Source organism: Ornithodoros turicata, unplaced genomic scaffold (genome assembly GCF_037126465.1).
Source record: "Ornithodoros turicata isolate Travis unplaced genomic scaffold, ASM3712646v1 Chromosome22, whole genome shotgun sequence".
NCBI classification, from domain to species: domain Eukaryota; kingdom Metazoa; phylum Arthropoda; class Arachnida; order Ixodida; family Argasidae; genus Ornithodoros; species Ornithodoros turicata.
Genome location: NW_026999340.1, coordinates 1,311,542 through 1,327,791, shown reverse-complemented (window position 1 = coordinate 1,327,791; position 16,250 = coordinate 1,311,542). Strand labels below are relative to the sequence as shown.

The 16,250-nt window shown below is 46.2% G+C and overlaps 1 protein-coding gene across 3 annotated transcripts in view; it reads left to right on the top strand.

Moving 5' to 3' along the window:
* LOC135373193 (GTPase-activating protein skywalker-like) overlaps positions 1 to 16,250 on the top strand; it is a 42,900-nt gene that overhangs the window by 15,053 nt on the left and 11,597 nt on the right. For all 3 annotated transcript variants that reach the window (XM_064606435.1, XM_064606437.1, XM_064606436.1), the window contains 8 exons: positions 2,471 to 2,587; positions 10,509 to 10,619; positions 12,072 to 12,165; positions 12,311 to 12,364; positions 13,101 to 13,207; positions 13,260 to 13,415; positions 13,741 to 13,824; positions 14,228 to 14,386. In XM_064606435.1, coding sequence (XP_064462505.1) covers positions 2,471 to 2,587; positions 10,509 to 10,619; positions 12,072 to 12,165; positions 12,311 to 12,364; positions 13,101 to 13,207; positions 13,260 to 13,415; positions 13,741 to 13,824; positions 14,228 to 14,386 — 882 coding nt within the window. The remainder of the gene's footprint in view (positions 1 to 2,470; positions 2,588 to 10,508; positions 10,620 to 12,071; positions 12,166 to 12,310; positions 12,365 to 13,100; positions 13,208 to 13,259; positions 13,416 to 13,740; positions 13,825 to 14,227; positions 14,387 to 16,250) is intronic.

The following is a 16,250-nucleotide window of genomic DNA, read 5'->3' as shown; positions in this document are numbered from 1 at the left end:
CATTCTCGTTGTCGGGTACAACAGTCTCTTTTCAAAATGACGCCGGCTCCAGATCTGAGACTAGAGTTCAATCTATGCTCATCGGATCGTTGACTGCAAAATAAACGCGAGACAAGGAGCACAGACAAATTGTCGTAGACTGTTGAATTTTACGCTTATGCGTTCACATGGTTCTGTTAAGGGCCTGTTTAGTAATAGAACAATGATTCCATCTCTGACTATATATTAGCTATATTATATTAGCTATATATATATATTAGCTATGTATTAGACATGGGACGATTCCAGAATTTTGCGAATCCGAATCCAAGGAAGGTTCTACGAATCCACGAATCTTAGGAATCTCGAATCTTTCGAATCGTTTCTTTCAAAAAGACTTAAAAAAGATACTCTAGTCTGAATTATTTCCATAAAGCTAAAGCAACAATCAAAAGCAAAACCATATTACTTAAGAGTAAGAGTTCCTGCCTGAACTCTTTCGGTCCAGAGCAATGTAAACAAAGAAACCAGAAAACGGCCGTCGGTCAACGAGGTTTTCGGCGGACTCCGGATGCGCTAATTTGAAACGAACGAACAAACGTGGTCGGTGGATTCGAAAGATTCGATTTGCCGTTTTGGACACTGGGATTCGGATTCACGAATCCCTGCATAGGATCCGTGGATTCGAGGATTCTTGATGGTATTTGGAATACCTAATCCCTTATGCGCCTTATGGACATAGACGATGAATGATGGAAGTCACTGAAAAGGTTAGCCAGCTGTAGGACTCGAATCCACAGCTTCTGGATTACCGGGCAAGGGCTCTACCAATTGAGCTAAGCTAACACACCTCCCTCCTAGCCATTTTTTCATTGTCACACCTTTGCAGCGACTTCCAAGGATGCGTCATCTGATGGGAAAAATCAACCACTCTCTCTCCCTCATCTCCCCTTTCACTCTTACATTTTTCTCACTCATACACACAAACATACGACGACACAAGTGGCAACTGTTGAACATGACAGAACTGATGTTCTGAGGCTGAAACAACCAGGCTTTGTATGTATTTGTCCTATGCTGTTCCAACCTCAGAACATCAGTTCTCTGATGGACATAGTTCAAGATCAGCTCTGCACCTAAGCCGTTGCTTCCATGTGGGACACCCCCGCGTCACTGTTTGAGAGTGTATTAGTGCTGCCTTTTGTTAATACACGGATAATGATGTTACTAGATGCAGTGGACACGCTCATTTTTCGCTGTCTTCGTTGTTGCGCCTGCGGTAATGACATTAGCCAGCTTTACAAGCTAAACGTAAACATCTTTTCTAAAGCGCTGTCCACGCTAGTGATGTTGGGCTCAGCCTTCTACCCAAACATACCCTTATTTTATGCCTTTTTATGCTATGTCGTGATCAATGCTATGGTGACTATCGACAATAATAAGAATAATAATTTGTGGCTTTACGTCCTTGAGACAACTATGATCATGAGCAGTTCATCTGATTGTTGACCACACGGACACCGAGGACACGTGCTTGCCAGATTGCTCATCGTATCGTATTTTCCGGTGTATAACGCGCGCGTCATACAGTAAAAAAAGTGCTCTGAAGAGGTCCTGCGCGTTATCTAACGGTACGTGTTATACATGAAAATATTTTCCTATAGAGTCCCTTTCCTGGTCGGTATCGTACAAATTCTAGCCTCTTCCAGGGTGTTCTCTGAGTTTTTCACAAATCTCTTAGGGTCAGTTGACAAAGCAGGCGAAAGGGCGCTGGACTTCATAAAAATTAATGACGCTGCTTAAGGATGCTATTTAGCAGTCAATAATACTGAATTTATTTCAGAAGGCTGGTGTGATTGAGAAGGGACACAAAACTAAATATGTTTCAAATAAAGCGTATGCATATATATTATACACAACCTTCGTTCATTGTGTATAGTGGTGGCAGTACAGAAGCTTGTAGGAACATTGTGGTGCGCGTTATACATGGAGCTTTTTTTTAAAATTCAGCCCATTTTTAGGGGTGCGGGTTTTACACCGGGAAGTACGGTATTTCTAAATTCGAGAAATAGAACGCACACGAAGTGTCCTTTTGTGATATATCTTCAGTGTTGATGCGTAGAGTATAACTAGGGTTCCGCCTTTTCGGCATTTGCCGAAAAATGTTTTGAGTACCCGTCGAATACATGCTCCGTACCTGTTCGGCATGCTCCGAAAAGTTCCTGATTATACTCTTGTATAAGGTGCTACATGCGGAAAGTGCCGGCACCCGATTGTGTTTTTTCTCCTCCGCCCTGCAGGACCGCTAACCTCTAGTTAGTGTAAAAACCTTCCCTGTAACATTTATTAGTATGTCAACGGGGTTCAAGCACAGCTAAAACCCCCAACGAAGGAAAGGAAATTCTTCCCCATTCTCTTCCTACTAAGCTGCTCTCCTTCCACGAATCATGATGATTCGATTACATGTTTCACGTGTTGTTTTCTGTGACAGACGTACGACTGCCTGTGCGCTCTCATCGAAGGCACGACAGTGCGTCACCTGAGCCAGACCCAGTTGATGTACGACACGTCCGCCTACGCCCTTATGCAGCTCACTAAGCGACTCTGCGTATGTATAACTCCTATTCAGCTATAACTTACGACATTTCAGCGTCAAAGAACTGCTGGAGCTCGCACCATTTTTTTGGACAAGAACAATCAAGTTCCAGGATTAGATAAGCCTAAGGAACTAGGAATCGTTTTTGCTAAAACGTGGCTAACTTCATTAACCTTCATTAGCCTTTGTTGCCTTTGTGCCATTAAACACATAATCAATCAATCCATCATTAACCTAAATCATAGGGTAACGTACAGCGCTAATCGTAATTAGTGAGTTTTAATGCACCTACGCTATCGCATTTGCGTACGTGAGGGATGGCGTGCTGTTGTTCGTATTGTGCAAAGCTCTGTTTACGGTTAGCGCGTTCCCAGAACCACCAACGTTATCCCTTACGTACGCAAGGCCGATAGCCGTACAGTGCACTAAAACTCACTATTAACCTATAACATTAACGTATTCTTAACATTAACGTGTAAATCAACGTGTAATGACGGTAGTGGCCTGCACTCCTTAAGCCGGGCAGCGCCTTGTTAGGTTAATTCAACAACAAGTTCATATAAGAGTTGTACTGAATGTAGTTACCATCCAAAGAAGCACGGAATTGAAGGGTGAGTGGCTCGCTACTGGACGGACATTATGCACGAAGAAGTCTGTTCTGGGCAAAATTTATTCTCTGGATGAATAGTTTTCACAGTATGCTTACGGAGAAGAGACAGATACCTGCATAGTTTACGGAGCATGCTTACAGACTAGACTTAGTTATGCAGTGCTTGCGACATACTTTTCTGGAATCTCCAGCGCATCGTCTACCTGTCGCATATCGGCGGTGCGAAGGACCCATACCACTATACCCTCTAACGGAAGTCCGTGTAGGGTGCCTCAATACTAGCTCCATCTTCATAGGGTGAAGACAACCCTCGTCTTCAAAGCGTCTGTTTCTGAAGCGTCGTCTCCTACGAATTTCCGCCATCTTTACGCCCATGCACAGCTCGCGCTGCGCTCACAAAAGTATAGCTCGGTGATTCCATCTCAACCCAGGCAGGGTGGGCGGACATCACCATCCATCACCGTTTCCTTTGAAAGAATATATGTTGTACTGCAATATGCATTCACACAGGAGCAATAAATATTTTTTTTTTTCTGACGGACCACAGCACATAGAGCCAAAACATTTTTTGCGCTCCTTTGTGTATACGTGTTCCGGTCCAATATATATTTACGGAAATCGGTGATGGTTGTCGGACCACCCTGCCTTAGTTGAGATGGAATCACCCAGCTACACAAAATGCAGATATTAACTCCAGATGAGGAGTAAACGGCTTGTCCGATAGCGAACCCCTCCAGCGGAGTTTTTTACCACCTATAGAAGGAGTAAGCATGTACTCTTTCTGGGCTATAGTAGGTATGTTCTTTCGATGGAGTTCTCGACCCCACATGATATACCAAATGAGGAGTGAAATACGAAATCCCGAACGAGAAAAGTGCAACACGTCAGTTTTGCCCCACAGAACAACGAATGTGTACTGTTACACACATTTATTAGTCATAGAGACACGAAACAGGTACACATATTGTACATACGTCCAAATTCGAATCCAAAGCAGGCTTGGGTATTGAAGTGTCCAGTATCGACCACCATACACAACAAAAAGAAATGCAAACCGGGAAAGTCACAGTACCTACAGGAACACTGCAAGTCCTGACACATTGATACCATGACGTTTCTGTGCACAATTTCGTTGAAAGCATGCCTTTTGCAGCGTTCGAACGTCCAACGGCCAATTTGCACCATTAAACTGCAAAACAAACAGACGTACGGCGTAAGGGACTCACCACAAACTCAATGTAAGGACCTGTAAAGCAACATGACCTCACCCGCGTTTCAATCAGTGACACGCCTCATTACCTAATTTGTCTCATGATGGCAGCTGAGGAACTGAGGAATTTCAGGCACCTTTTGACATCAGGCACCTTTTGACTGCCTGTAAACAGGCTTCCCAACACACTACGGAGAGAGGCACATACTGCACAGATGCTTTGCACAAGGAACTTGGTACCCCGTTATGCGCAGGCTGCACATCTCCTACGATTTGATAAAGGGCATTACTAGCCTCAGGCACGACAGTCATCGCGCAAAAATTGCTCATTCTCATTGGATGTGGTGTGGTGGCGTTCCTGTTCCTGTGTTTTCCGTGGGTTTCATTTCAAGACAGATTAGTGTATAATTTCTTGTGATGTGGGTCATGGACGCATTATTGCACGTTACCCGCGTCAGCGTGGCTGACTACGGCAAGCTGTTCCATCATCACTACCGCCGACATTTTCACTTTTCTTTTACCCGAGCGGCCTTCCTTTGTTCTTGCGTCTGCTTTAGGCATGGAACCGTGCACTCATTCTTTCACCTAATTTTCGGATATTGTTGGGACCATTCTGATCGTCTGACTGAAAAACGCGTCAACCGTGGTCGTTAGCCCTCGTTTTCACATAAATGGACCGGCGAGAAATACTACGACTGCCAGTTGCATTCGATGTGCGTACATCGGCCAATTAACTCAGCCTAACGCTTCAGCCATGCGAAACACACCCTCCCTAGCGAGGTATACGGGTTCTGACGCTTCAAATGCACGAACGTTCTATTATACCCGTGGAAGCTTTTTTTGTGCGTCATAACCGCAGTAGAGGAAGCAAAAATTTACCTGACGTTTCGCGAAGGTTTATGAAATGGGACATGCAACGATGCAACAGTCACCGAAAACTCCGAAAAGAAAAGACTTCCTAAAATGCCCTCACCTTTTGATGGTGTCAGCAGAGTAATAGTGTGATAACGACGAAGACGATGCCGGCAGTATTTAAGCCGTGGATGACGACAATAAAGTTGCCTTTTGGATTCAAGTCGCTGGCCGTGTATGACACGTTTCACATGGTGGCAGCGCCTTTCGAACATATACGTCATGGAGAACGCATCAGGTTCATCGCGGGTTGAAGAACCGAGCTCCACTCCTACGTCCACCGCGCCGGTGGCTCCTGTCATGACGAGTCTACTTCCACCGCCCAAGCCGTTGGATATTTCCGGTGACATGTGGCAAGCATGGAAGACTTGGAGAGCAGAGTATGATCTCTTCGCCGTTGCAACCCACCTCAACCAACAACCTAGCAAGGTACAGGCAGCAACATTTTTGGTATGCATCGGTGACGTAGGGCGGCGGATCTTTGATACGTTCGTATTCGAAAATGAGGCCGACAAGCAGAACGTTGAGGTCGTTCGAACGAAGTTTGAGGCCTACATGAAGCCAACAGTCAACCTGACCTACCATGAATTTGTCTTTGGAAAACGGGACCAGAAGGAAGGCGAGAGGTTCGACGACTGGCTCACAGAACTCAGGACGCTGGCTCGGAACTGTGAGTTCGGCGACTTCGAACAAAGGATGCTGAAAAGCCGTATAATACTGGGAGTCAAAGACCAACAACTACAAAGAAAACTCATAAGCGATAATCCAAGCTTCACGAAGGTCCTCGAGTGCTGTCGAACCCAGGAGATGTCAAAAGAGCGCTTTATGGAAATACGCAAAGAGAAGGTGCCTGACGGGGCAGAAGTAAACGGTTTAGCAACTTGCACATCCTGCGGGAATTGTGGCTACAAGGAGCATCGCTCAGGGAACTGCCCAGCACTCGGAAAACAATGCAGCAAGTGCGGACTTCGAAACCACTTCGCCAAGGTCTGCCGCGGACCGCCACGGAGGACCCGGAAGCCACAGAAGAGGAATCCCAGGAAAGGGAAGAAGCTGAACGAGGTTCGCGTAGAGACATCTCAGAGTGAGAGCGACGAAGACTACCTGCTCTGTCACGTGTCGGTTGGCAGTGTCCAAGCAGATGACCGTTGGACGACGGAGATAAGCATCGAGCAGGACAAGTTACGCTGCAAGATGGACACAGGAGCAAATTGCTCAGTGATCCCTTTGAGGCTGGTGAAGATGATCACGACGAAGCACGTCATGAAGAGCCGTGCAACACTGAAGACTTTCTTCGGGTTCAGTAAGCGAGCTGTTGGAAAGGTTGTCCTTGAAGTGTCGACACCGCGCAAAAGGGTTCTCGAAGATTTCTTCGTTGTGGATGAAGACGTACAGACAACGCTTAGTGGAAGCCTTTGCGAAAGGCTTGGTCTTCTCAACCGAGTCGGATCCCTCGGCGCACAGACACAGAATAACGCTGCTCAGTTTGACCCGGCCAAAATGTTTGAAGATGTCTTTATTGGTCTGGGAAAACTCAGGGGAGTCAGGTATCGGATGAAGTTGCGACCCGGATCACAAGGCATAGTACGGCCGGCACGAAAGGTTCCGCTAGCACTCAGGGATAAAGTGAAAGCTGAACTCCAAAGGATGGAGGCTGATGGAGTCATTGAGAGGGTCAACGAGCCCACCGACTGGTCCAGCTACATGGTGGTCGTCTCCAAACCAGGAAAGCTGAGGATCTGCATGGATCCGGTCGACCTTAACAAAGCCCTACGGCGGGAGCACTATCCCATGAAAACTCTGGAGGAGGTGGCATCCAAGCTGGCGGGAGCAAAAATTTTCTCCACGCTGGACGCATCGTCGGGATTCTGGCAGATTCCTCTCGATGAGGACAGCTCGAGAATATGCACCATGAGCACACCATATGGGCGGTACCGTTTCACACGAATGCCTTTCGGGATTTGTACCGCGCCTGAAGTCTTCCAGAAGGCCATGAATGATGTACTGGAAGGCCTCCCTCATGTTCAAGTCGTGATGGATGATATCCTGGTGTGGGGTACCGACAAGGAAGACCACGACCAAAACTTGCAACGTCTGCTCCAAAGATGCAGAGAAGTCAACCTGAAGTTAAATCTGAAGAAATGTCAGTTTTCAAGAACTGAAGTTAAATACCTCGGACACATACTCACGACGGAAGGGTTGAAAGTCGACCCAAACCGGGTTGAAGACATCAGGGCCATCGCACCGCCAAAGAACGTACATGAGCTCCGAACGTTTTTAGGAATGATTACCTACGTTTCAAGCTTCATTCCGAGACTTTCTCACCACACATCAGAGCTCCGAGAGCTCCTTAAAAAAGGCAATGCATGGGTATGGACTGAAGTACACCAAACTGCCTTCGAGCATTTAAAGGAAGCTCTCACCAAGACGCCAGTTCTGGCTTACTACCAGCCTGGAAAGCAAATCACTCTATCTGTAGACGCCAGCCAGTACGGCATGGGGGCCGTTGTGATGCAAGAAGGAAAACCCCTAGCCTATTCATCAAGATCCTTCACAGGGGCACAAGAAAAATATGCACAAATCGAAAAAGAAATGCTTGCGATTGTACATGGCTGCAAGAAATTTCACCACTACATATTCGGACAACACACAGTCGTGGTAGAAACTGATCATAAGCCGCTGCAGGCCATCTTCGCAAAATCTCTGCATGAGTGTCCTCAACGCCTACAGCGCATGAGACTTTGTTTGCAAGCCTACTCATTGGACGTAAGGTACAGACCTGGCAAAGAACAGCTTCTGCCAGACGGCCTGTCAAGATTTCCAACAACAGAAGTCATGGACGAAACGGACGAGATGCTTCAAGTAAACACCCTACAGGAACTTCCCATTGCAGAAAGGAGACTGCAACTCATAAGGGAAGCTACAAAAACAGATGAACAGCTGCAGCTTCTTTCCAAGTACACAGACTCTGGTTGGCCTGTACATCGAGGGCAGGTTCCCAGCCTGGCAGTGGAATTTTGGCCTCACAGAGAAGATATCCACATGGAAGATGGCATTGTTCTGCGCTCGGACAGGGTCGTCATTCCGTTTTCGATGAGGAAGTCTGTTCTCAAGCACCTGCACGCCGCGCACGTCGGTAAGGAAAAGATGAAAAGAAGAGCAAGATGCACCGTGTTTTGGCCAAAGTTGAACGATGCCATCGACAAGGTCTGCGACAACTGCGCCGAGTGTCAAGCAAACAAGCCGAGGAACAAGAAAATGCCAATGTTGTCTCATGAGATCCCGAGGTTGCCATGGGAGCGTGTTGGGCTGGACCTGTTCGCACACGGCCACAAGATGTACATAGTCATGGTGGATTTTTATTCATTCTACTTCGAGGTTCAGGAACTACAAACTACAAACGCCCGCCAAATCAACAACTTCTGCATGAAAGTATTCGCCACCCATGGGCTGCCGGTAACTTTGGTGAGCGACAATGGTCCTCCGTTCAGCAGCTATGAGTTCAAGCAGTTCTTGGAACACCTCCAGATTCGTCATATTACAGCTAGCCCCTACCATCCGAGAAGTAACGGCATGGCGGAGCGTGCCGTGCAAGAGGCCAAGAAGCTTCTTCGTAGGACATCGACGGCTGAGGAGTTTTATTACGCACTCTTGGAGTGGCGTAACAGTCCACGCGACAGTGTCTTGAAGTCTCCGGCACAACGGCTGATGAGTCGCCAAACCCGAACCTTGGTACCCTGCGCTACGGAGCACTACAAGCCTGTTGTGGTTCCACCGGACACCGTGAGAGAAAGACTCAGCGAGATACGTCAACAGCAAAAGAAATTCTACGACCGAGGAACACGGCCGCTCCCTGAAGTGGAAAAGGGGTCAAGAGTGACCATCTACGACACGAATAAGAAAACGTGGTCTCCAGCCATCGTCGTAGGACATGCAACCAGCCCAAGATCATATGACGTTTCCACCCAAGATGGAGTTACCAGGACGAGGACCAGGGAGCATCTCAGAATGCAAGCACCCATGGATCATGTGGAGGCGGAAGACTCATCGGCTGGAGAAGTGCCAGCACCCCCACGCAGAAGCACAAGGGCGAAGAAACAACCGAAACGCTACCCGGACTGATTTCTATTAGTGTCATTTTATACGTTTATTCTCACTTGGTTTCTTGTTTGAAGAAAGGGGGATGTCAGCAGAGTAATAGTGTGATAACGACGAAGACGATGCCGGCAGTATTTAAGCCGTGGATGACGACAATAAAGTTGCCTTTTGGATTCAAGTCGCTGGCCGTGTATGACACGTTTCACAGATGGAAGAGTCAAGCTGCGTCTCATGTTACTGTTACCCTCATGGAAGGGAGGAAGCAATTTCAGGGGGAAATGATTGCATGGCGCATCCGGAGCCCGCATGCCGGTGCCCAGTGTCCAACAAAGAGTTAATCGTTGTTGTCGCTCTCGATGGATCGCCACCTTAAGCGTCACTCTCGGTTGATATCTCATGGAGTTGTGCACATAAAATTGTCGCGCGGCCGTAGTTTTCGAGGCATCATTTTGTCAGCCTAGGGACTCGACCGCTTTCGTGCTGATGTTCGGGTTTAGCGTAACTTGGCGAATTTGCCTGCTAAAGACTTAGTTCGGACTGTCAAAAAAAAAAAAAAAGAAGAAAACAAAAATCGACAATCTCTCATTCCCTCGCATTCCTGGTCATATACGGTAATAACGGAGGAACAGACGATGTACGCACTTCGCAAAAGGGTTCTGTTCATTTGTTCGATTCGTTGTGGAGCTGTCATAGGCGGCACAAACATTTGTGATTGTTCGACTGTGCATGAAAATTACGGCATGCTCTCCGTCAGGAGCAAAATTTTAACGATTATGAACTCGCTCCTGTGGACTGATGGCACAAGCGGCACCCCTATGTACCTGCTAAAATACCAGTGTAGATAGTAAGGACAGTGTATGGTGTCCTTACTGTGGAAAAGGGTGCTGTGTCCACGTTTTATAATTTATTCCCCATATAACCACCAGCATCGGGAAGAGTATTGCCCCTGTTGGTGATGAAATTCCCTATTCATCTCGATGTAAAGTTGTTAGAATTTATCGACGAAACCTCACTTGCTCCGGCCTCCCACTTCCCCTTGTTCACGAGATATTGCTGCAACGCATCCGCTCTAACAGTAACTCATCCAACGTTCCCTTCCATAGCGCAAGACATACGGTTGTCTCTTGGCCAAAGTTGGCAAAGAAGATGAACTGGAGAAGCTCTTCCGCACGTGGCTACTATGGATCTTCCGTGGCCTTCCTTTCTATCATCTTGTAAGTGCAATATAGAATCGTCCATCACATACATATACCGTAGACACGCATTATGCGATAAATCTTTATTGCGTATTACCTATCGTTTTTCAAAACGAAGAAAATATCTGATCCGAATGCAACTCACTCGTTCTGTACATGAACGATACTCCTCAGTCCCGGTGTTCAAGATAGGCAGGGCTGGGCAGCTGTTCAGGGTATCCGTTGAGAACATTTGATCTAGTTTGCGTGTGTCTTTGCAATTGGCACTTGCCTGTGCTCTATTTCTAGCATCCCATGCAATCTACTATGTCTTCATAATGAAAGAGCCGTACCGACTTTTGCTTGATAGTATATAAGTTGTAGCAACCGATCAACCTTTAAGAAATAAATTTACATTAAATTAACAATTTAGACTTTGCAGTAAACCAGAACGCAAAAGCACAACAGCCTCGAACAGTCTAATACGAAGCATTAATGGTACTTCAACCAGGTACTTGATATACATATCGCATATGTGATTTGTTCTAAGAACCTAATTGTAAATATACGTCATGTTACTAAAAATGTGATTGAAGTTATTACTCTGATTTGATGAGGTACGAATTTTGTGGTGCTGAGCAGATTCCCTATTCCCCTCCATGTAAACACCCCCACAGCAGGCGCATTCAGAGATCGCGCGTTATGTATACCAATTCCCTGCGTGAGAAACCCGTTTTAAGCCACACCATCTCCATAGCAATATGATGGGCAGCAGCAATATTCTGTTGGAACGATGTTGTAGCCTTCTAAGTTACCTCGCAATACCTTGTTAAAACCATCTTTTCATCGGCAAGATGGCTGGTATTTGTGCAGTCCAACATATTTTATATTTTATAGCGTCATTGTTATTCAACCAACATTGGACCAATATCCACGTGCTGCCCTATCTAATACAGAAATCAAAGCAAAATTGGCCCAATTGGGCGGTGAGCAAGTAAAAAAAAATACTTGGCACCACATGGTACAGGTTGGGACAAAAGTTTACGGAACGCGCGAGTGGCCTACTTTTTTCGGTGGGACACCCTAGCTGCTGACGGAGGCGGGTGAGTTGACTGTTTTGGAGGGGTGGAAGGGTACGCTGTAGGCGGCACACAGCAGTAGCTTCCTCTTCCCAGGAAGACCCAAGTAACACAAGAACTAGAATAGTGTGTCGCTAACAGCACACCCTTCCATCCCTCCGAAGATGTGAACCCACCCTGTTCCGGCAGCCGCTAGGGTGTCGCACCTTGTACGTCGCGCGCGTGTTCCGTAAACTTTTGTACCAACCTGTAAATGACGCAGAATACACGGACAAAGAGAAGCAACGGTACGTGTTCTTGTGCAGCGATACACTAGGTGGAGATTTGACAACGACTTTATGTCGTGCTACTTCGGTAACTAAGCGAAAGGTCCGTACTGCTTTAAAGCCTCTGATCAGATGTTTCGCTCAAGGTTCGTGCGGTCGACTGCTTCCTCCTTGAGGGAGTCCGGGCATTCTACAGGGTGGCGATGGCCATTCTATCTCTCTTTATACATGATCACGCAAGTAAGCAATCAGTGAACTACTTGGTTTTTGTAGGCCGCGCCCAAGGCACGAACGCTCTATCCTAGATAAAGCGAATGTGACGGGCTCATCCTAACGTCACTCAAGTTAATGTGAAAAACTAAGCTGTGTTTGTTTCATTCTGCAGACGAATTTCACAGAGATAGCATATTCACACGTTTTATGCCAGGACGGAGGAGAGGTAGGTGCTGTATAAGATATTGCAGAAATGTGCTCAGGCCGTGGAATATACTGTATGCGACGCCATCTGAACTGTTAGTGAAGGCTAATGTCCAGGCAAAGTGCTTTATACGGTTTATGGTATAACCACGTAACTGGCGGTTATCCTTGCTGTCAATCACGGCGTATATGTCTTCCACGAATGTCTTGAAAGCAGTAACGCCCTTGGCGCCTCATTCCAGACGTGTTAACCGTCTTAGGTTATGTTTTCGTGCTATGTAGGTTAAAGGCCCATTCCGACATACAGCGCTTTGCTCCACAGCGCTGCACCACAGCACTGCAAAACAGCGCTGTATTTCCACTGTGGTGTTCGCACTTGCAGCGCTTGTCCCAGCGCTGTACTTGGTGATCTCACGTGATCGAACAAAAAAAAGGCAGCCCCGTCACGTGAACGCGGCGCCGCGTTCTCATTGGTTCAGGGAGCCTACCGCTGGGAGAGTTCGCTGGGAGACAGCGGTGAACTTGCCCATCGCTGGGAGACAGCGATGGGAAAGTTCACCGAAGCTCAACTTCGCCAAGCGCTGTTTTCCATCGAGTCGCACCCGGGAGAGGAGGGGAAAATAGCGCTGTATGTCGGAACGGGCCTTAAGTGTTTGCTATTGCCTAGTGCAAAGCAAAGCAATTAACGTCTATAGCCAGCTACATTTAGAGAGCCGTCGGCGTACAATGTGCATTTAGTAAACGCGTATTTGTTCCAGCCCGTGCACTAGCAGATCCGGGCGTTGTGTTGGAGAGAATTGTGTTATACGCTCGCAACATGCACGCTGATGTGGAACACCTATTGAAGGCAGCATATGGCATCCAGGTACGTCTGTACGATGGGAAGTTTCATTTCTGAGAGCCTTTTTACCATGCAGGGCTTCAGCACCAAGGTACTCAACAAACACTTGATGAAAGCTGAGACGTTCGTACGCAGCCGGAGTATACCATGCAGGTCACGATCCTCTTCCACTATTGGCCTCCCTGAACAAAGAAGTTGGCCTGCTACGCGATTCCTGCAAGGGCCTAAACAGGTACGCATAGCTGTCGTATCTCAGATTGCTTCGAATGTGCACAAAACTGATCTTGATCTAACGCATTATGCACAATAAAACGTGCTCGATTGTTGCGACTGTCAATGCACGTACACTGAGGCTAAGTAGGATCTCCAGCAAGTACAACATTGTGCTTCTATTATGCTCCACCGTTTCTGCTCGTGATTCGCTTAAGTGAAGTTACGTATTTAGTGATGTGTTCATGTCAGGAAGATTCCTCGCATTTCTCGCAAATGAATAATCGAGAAATACTCGGGATTGTATCACAGGAACCTTGATGCGTGATGTTTTTGTTTACACACAGGAGAGATACAACAAACTCAGGACGTTATCGTTGGGCATATTACCCATGGCCGACTTTACATCCGATGTTCTGGAGCCCGAACACGTAAGCGTGGTTTCCTTAGTAGCTGTAGAAAGTGCACTGATGCTCGCATTAAAATGCCTTTACGATACAACATTGTAATTTTCTGCACTGCATGGATGGAAGAGAGACGAGAAACTGTTTCGCTCTCATTCCGTGTTGGCTTCACTGAAACAGTTGTGGGGCTGCACGTCAGCTACCACGCTTGCCGTTTCTCGTCAAACTCATCGCAGAAAGAAAGCCTACTCTAAGCATAGCACGCGTATTCCTATCCTGCAAGGGAGTATCAAGTCCAGAGACAGTTTTCTGTTAATGTTGAGACGAGAGGACCATGTGGAGTTTAGTAAACTCCTGGTTGCACGGCGCTATAGTTATAGCAAATACCACTACTTATACTCTCACTGTGTTATAATTTGGTTTGAAACAGATGGTATTTCTATGGACCTGGCTTCCTCCTCGTATTTCAATACTGCAGCCCCAGCTTATTTACTCCACAAATGAGCATGGCAGCAGCCTCACCAACTTCTACGCTCTGGTAGAAACATGGGAACCTACCGTTCTTACCATCTTCACCACAGAAGGCGAGGTAATATAAAGAATACATTGTGCACAGTTCCGAGTGAGTACCGTTCTTCAACGTTCAGAAGCGCGGGGTGAGATACGAACGTATCAGCGCAAGAAATGAATAAATATATTGTCTGTAAATTCGAGCATGTATACTCTCAGTAACTGTTAGTGCCATGTAGTACTGGCCGCGTAACGTTTTCGTCAGCCTTCTATACTGTTGTGATTACCTAAGGTGATAAAAAATTCTAACTGGCTACGTACTCGCTGGAGCATTGTCGGACTTCCGGCAATTACCTTCTGGAAACTTTTGCCACCGTTGAGGAACGCTTTGGAATTTTTAGTTGCGGGAAATTTATTTTTTTCAATTGAACTTCGAAAATTGCAAAGCGAACCTCACTTTTTTTTACGGAAATATGAAGCCCTTAACGGATAACCACAGCCCCAACCAAAACTATGCACAATATTGCAACACAACTAGTCAACAGAAACATTAGTAAAAATTCGGCTTTAGCCCCGCCTGCTCAGTTGTCGCAAAGAAAAACGCAAGGTATTTGCGTGGAAAGGAGGAAGTGTTCCCGCCTCTTGTTTTACCTTTCTTTTTCCCGGTTTGACCTTGATGCTGACGACAACCAACAAAACAACCGTCTTCTCACAAAGAAACCAAGGCAAATGAAGGCGGGGAAACTCTCTCGTCTAGACGCAGATTTCGCGCGCGCTTCTCTGCGAAAATCAGGCAGGCGGGGCTAAAGCGTAATTTTTTTAGACTATTTCCGTTGCGATACTGTGCATAGTTTTGGTTAGGTTTGTGGTTATCCGCGGAGGGCTTCATATTTCTGTAAAAAAAAAGAGGTTCGCTTGGCAATTTTCAAAGTTCGATTGAAAAAAATTAATTCCCGCAATCAAAAATTCTCTAAAGCCTTCCTCAATGGCGGCAAAACTTTCCAGAAGGTAAATGCCCAAAGTCCGATTATCCTCCGGCGAGTACGTAGCCAGCTAGAATTTTGTATCACCTTAGGTGAAACACCCTGTCTATAGTAGTTCTTATATATGCAGGGTGTCTACCGTAACTAATTTTTAAAGACAGAAAAATCACTTTCCCCAGTTTTAACCAATGGCAATGTGCTCTACGCCTAAAGGCCCACCTTCAGATGGCTCAGGCAAGCTTCTGTGACGATGCATTAATTAAATTTCGTTAATTATCAATGATAGAAAATTGATCCAATGAGAACATCGAATGCCTTGGGGTCACTGGTGACGTTACCGTTTTCAGAACAACAATTGAGGGAGTTATAGCGCGTAGAGTACATCGTCGTTGGTTAAAACTGGGAAAATGTGGTTTTCTACTTAAAAAAAAAATTCTATAGTTACGGTGGACACCCTGTATATATACAGGGTGGTCCACCAACCATGATAGAAATTAATAGTAAGAAACGTAGGCCCCAGAGAGACATGCGGTCAAGATTTTTTTTTCTGCCAATAACTTTTGCCACATAATGTTAACATTTTTAGTTCATTTCAATTGACGGAAAGATAATTTCTTGAATTCAACTCCGAAATTTCCCAAGGCAACCTAACGTTTTCTTTGCGGAAATGGGTTCCCCGTGGTCATTTTACTCAGTATAGCACATAATCCCACTCGTAATGCAATGGCAATTGCCAAAATAATGAAAAAATGGCTAGGAAGCAAGCGAGCTGGTGAAGATGATCCATAATGTAAAAACCCCGAGACTAGGGAACACGAAGGGACAGACACAACACGAAGTCTCAAACACAGCTGAAAATTTTACTTCACAAACAAGAAATATATACAAACAGAAGGGAAGAGAATACCAGTTGAGAACAAAATAGGAGGTCAATTCGGGGGAACGAGCAGTCTGTTCAAG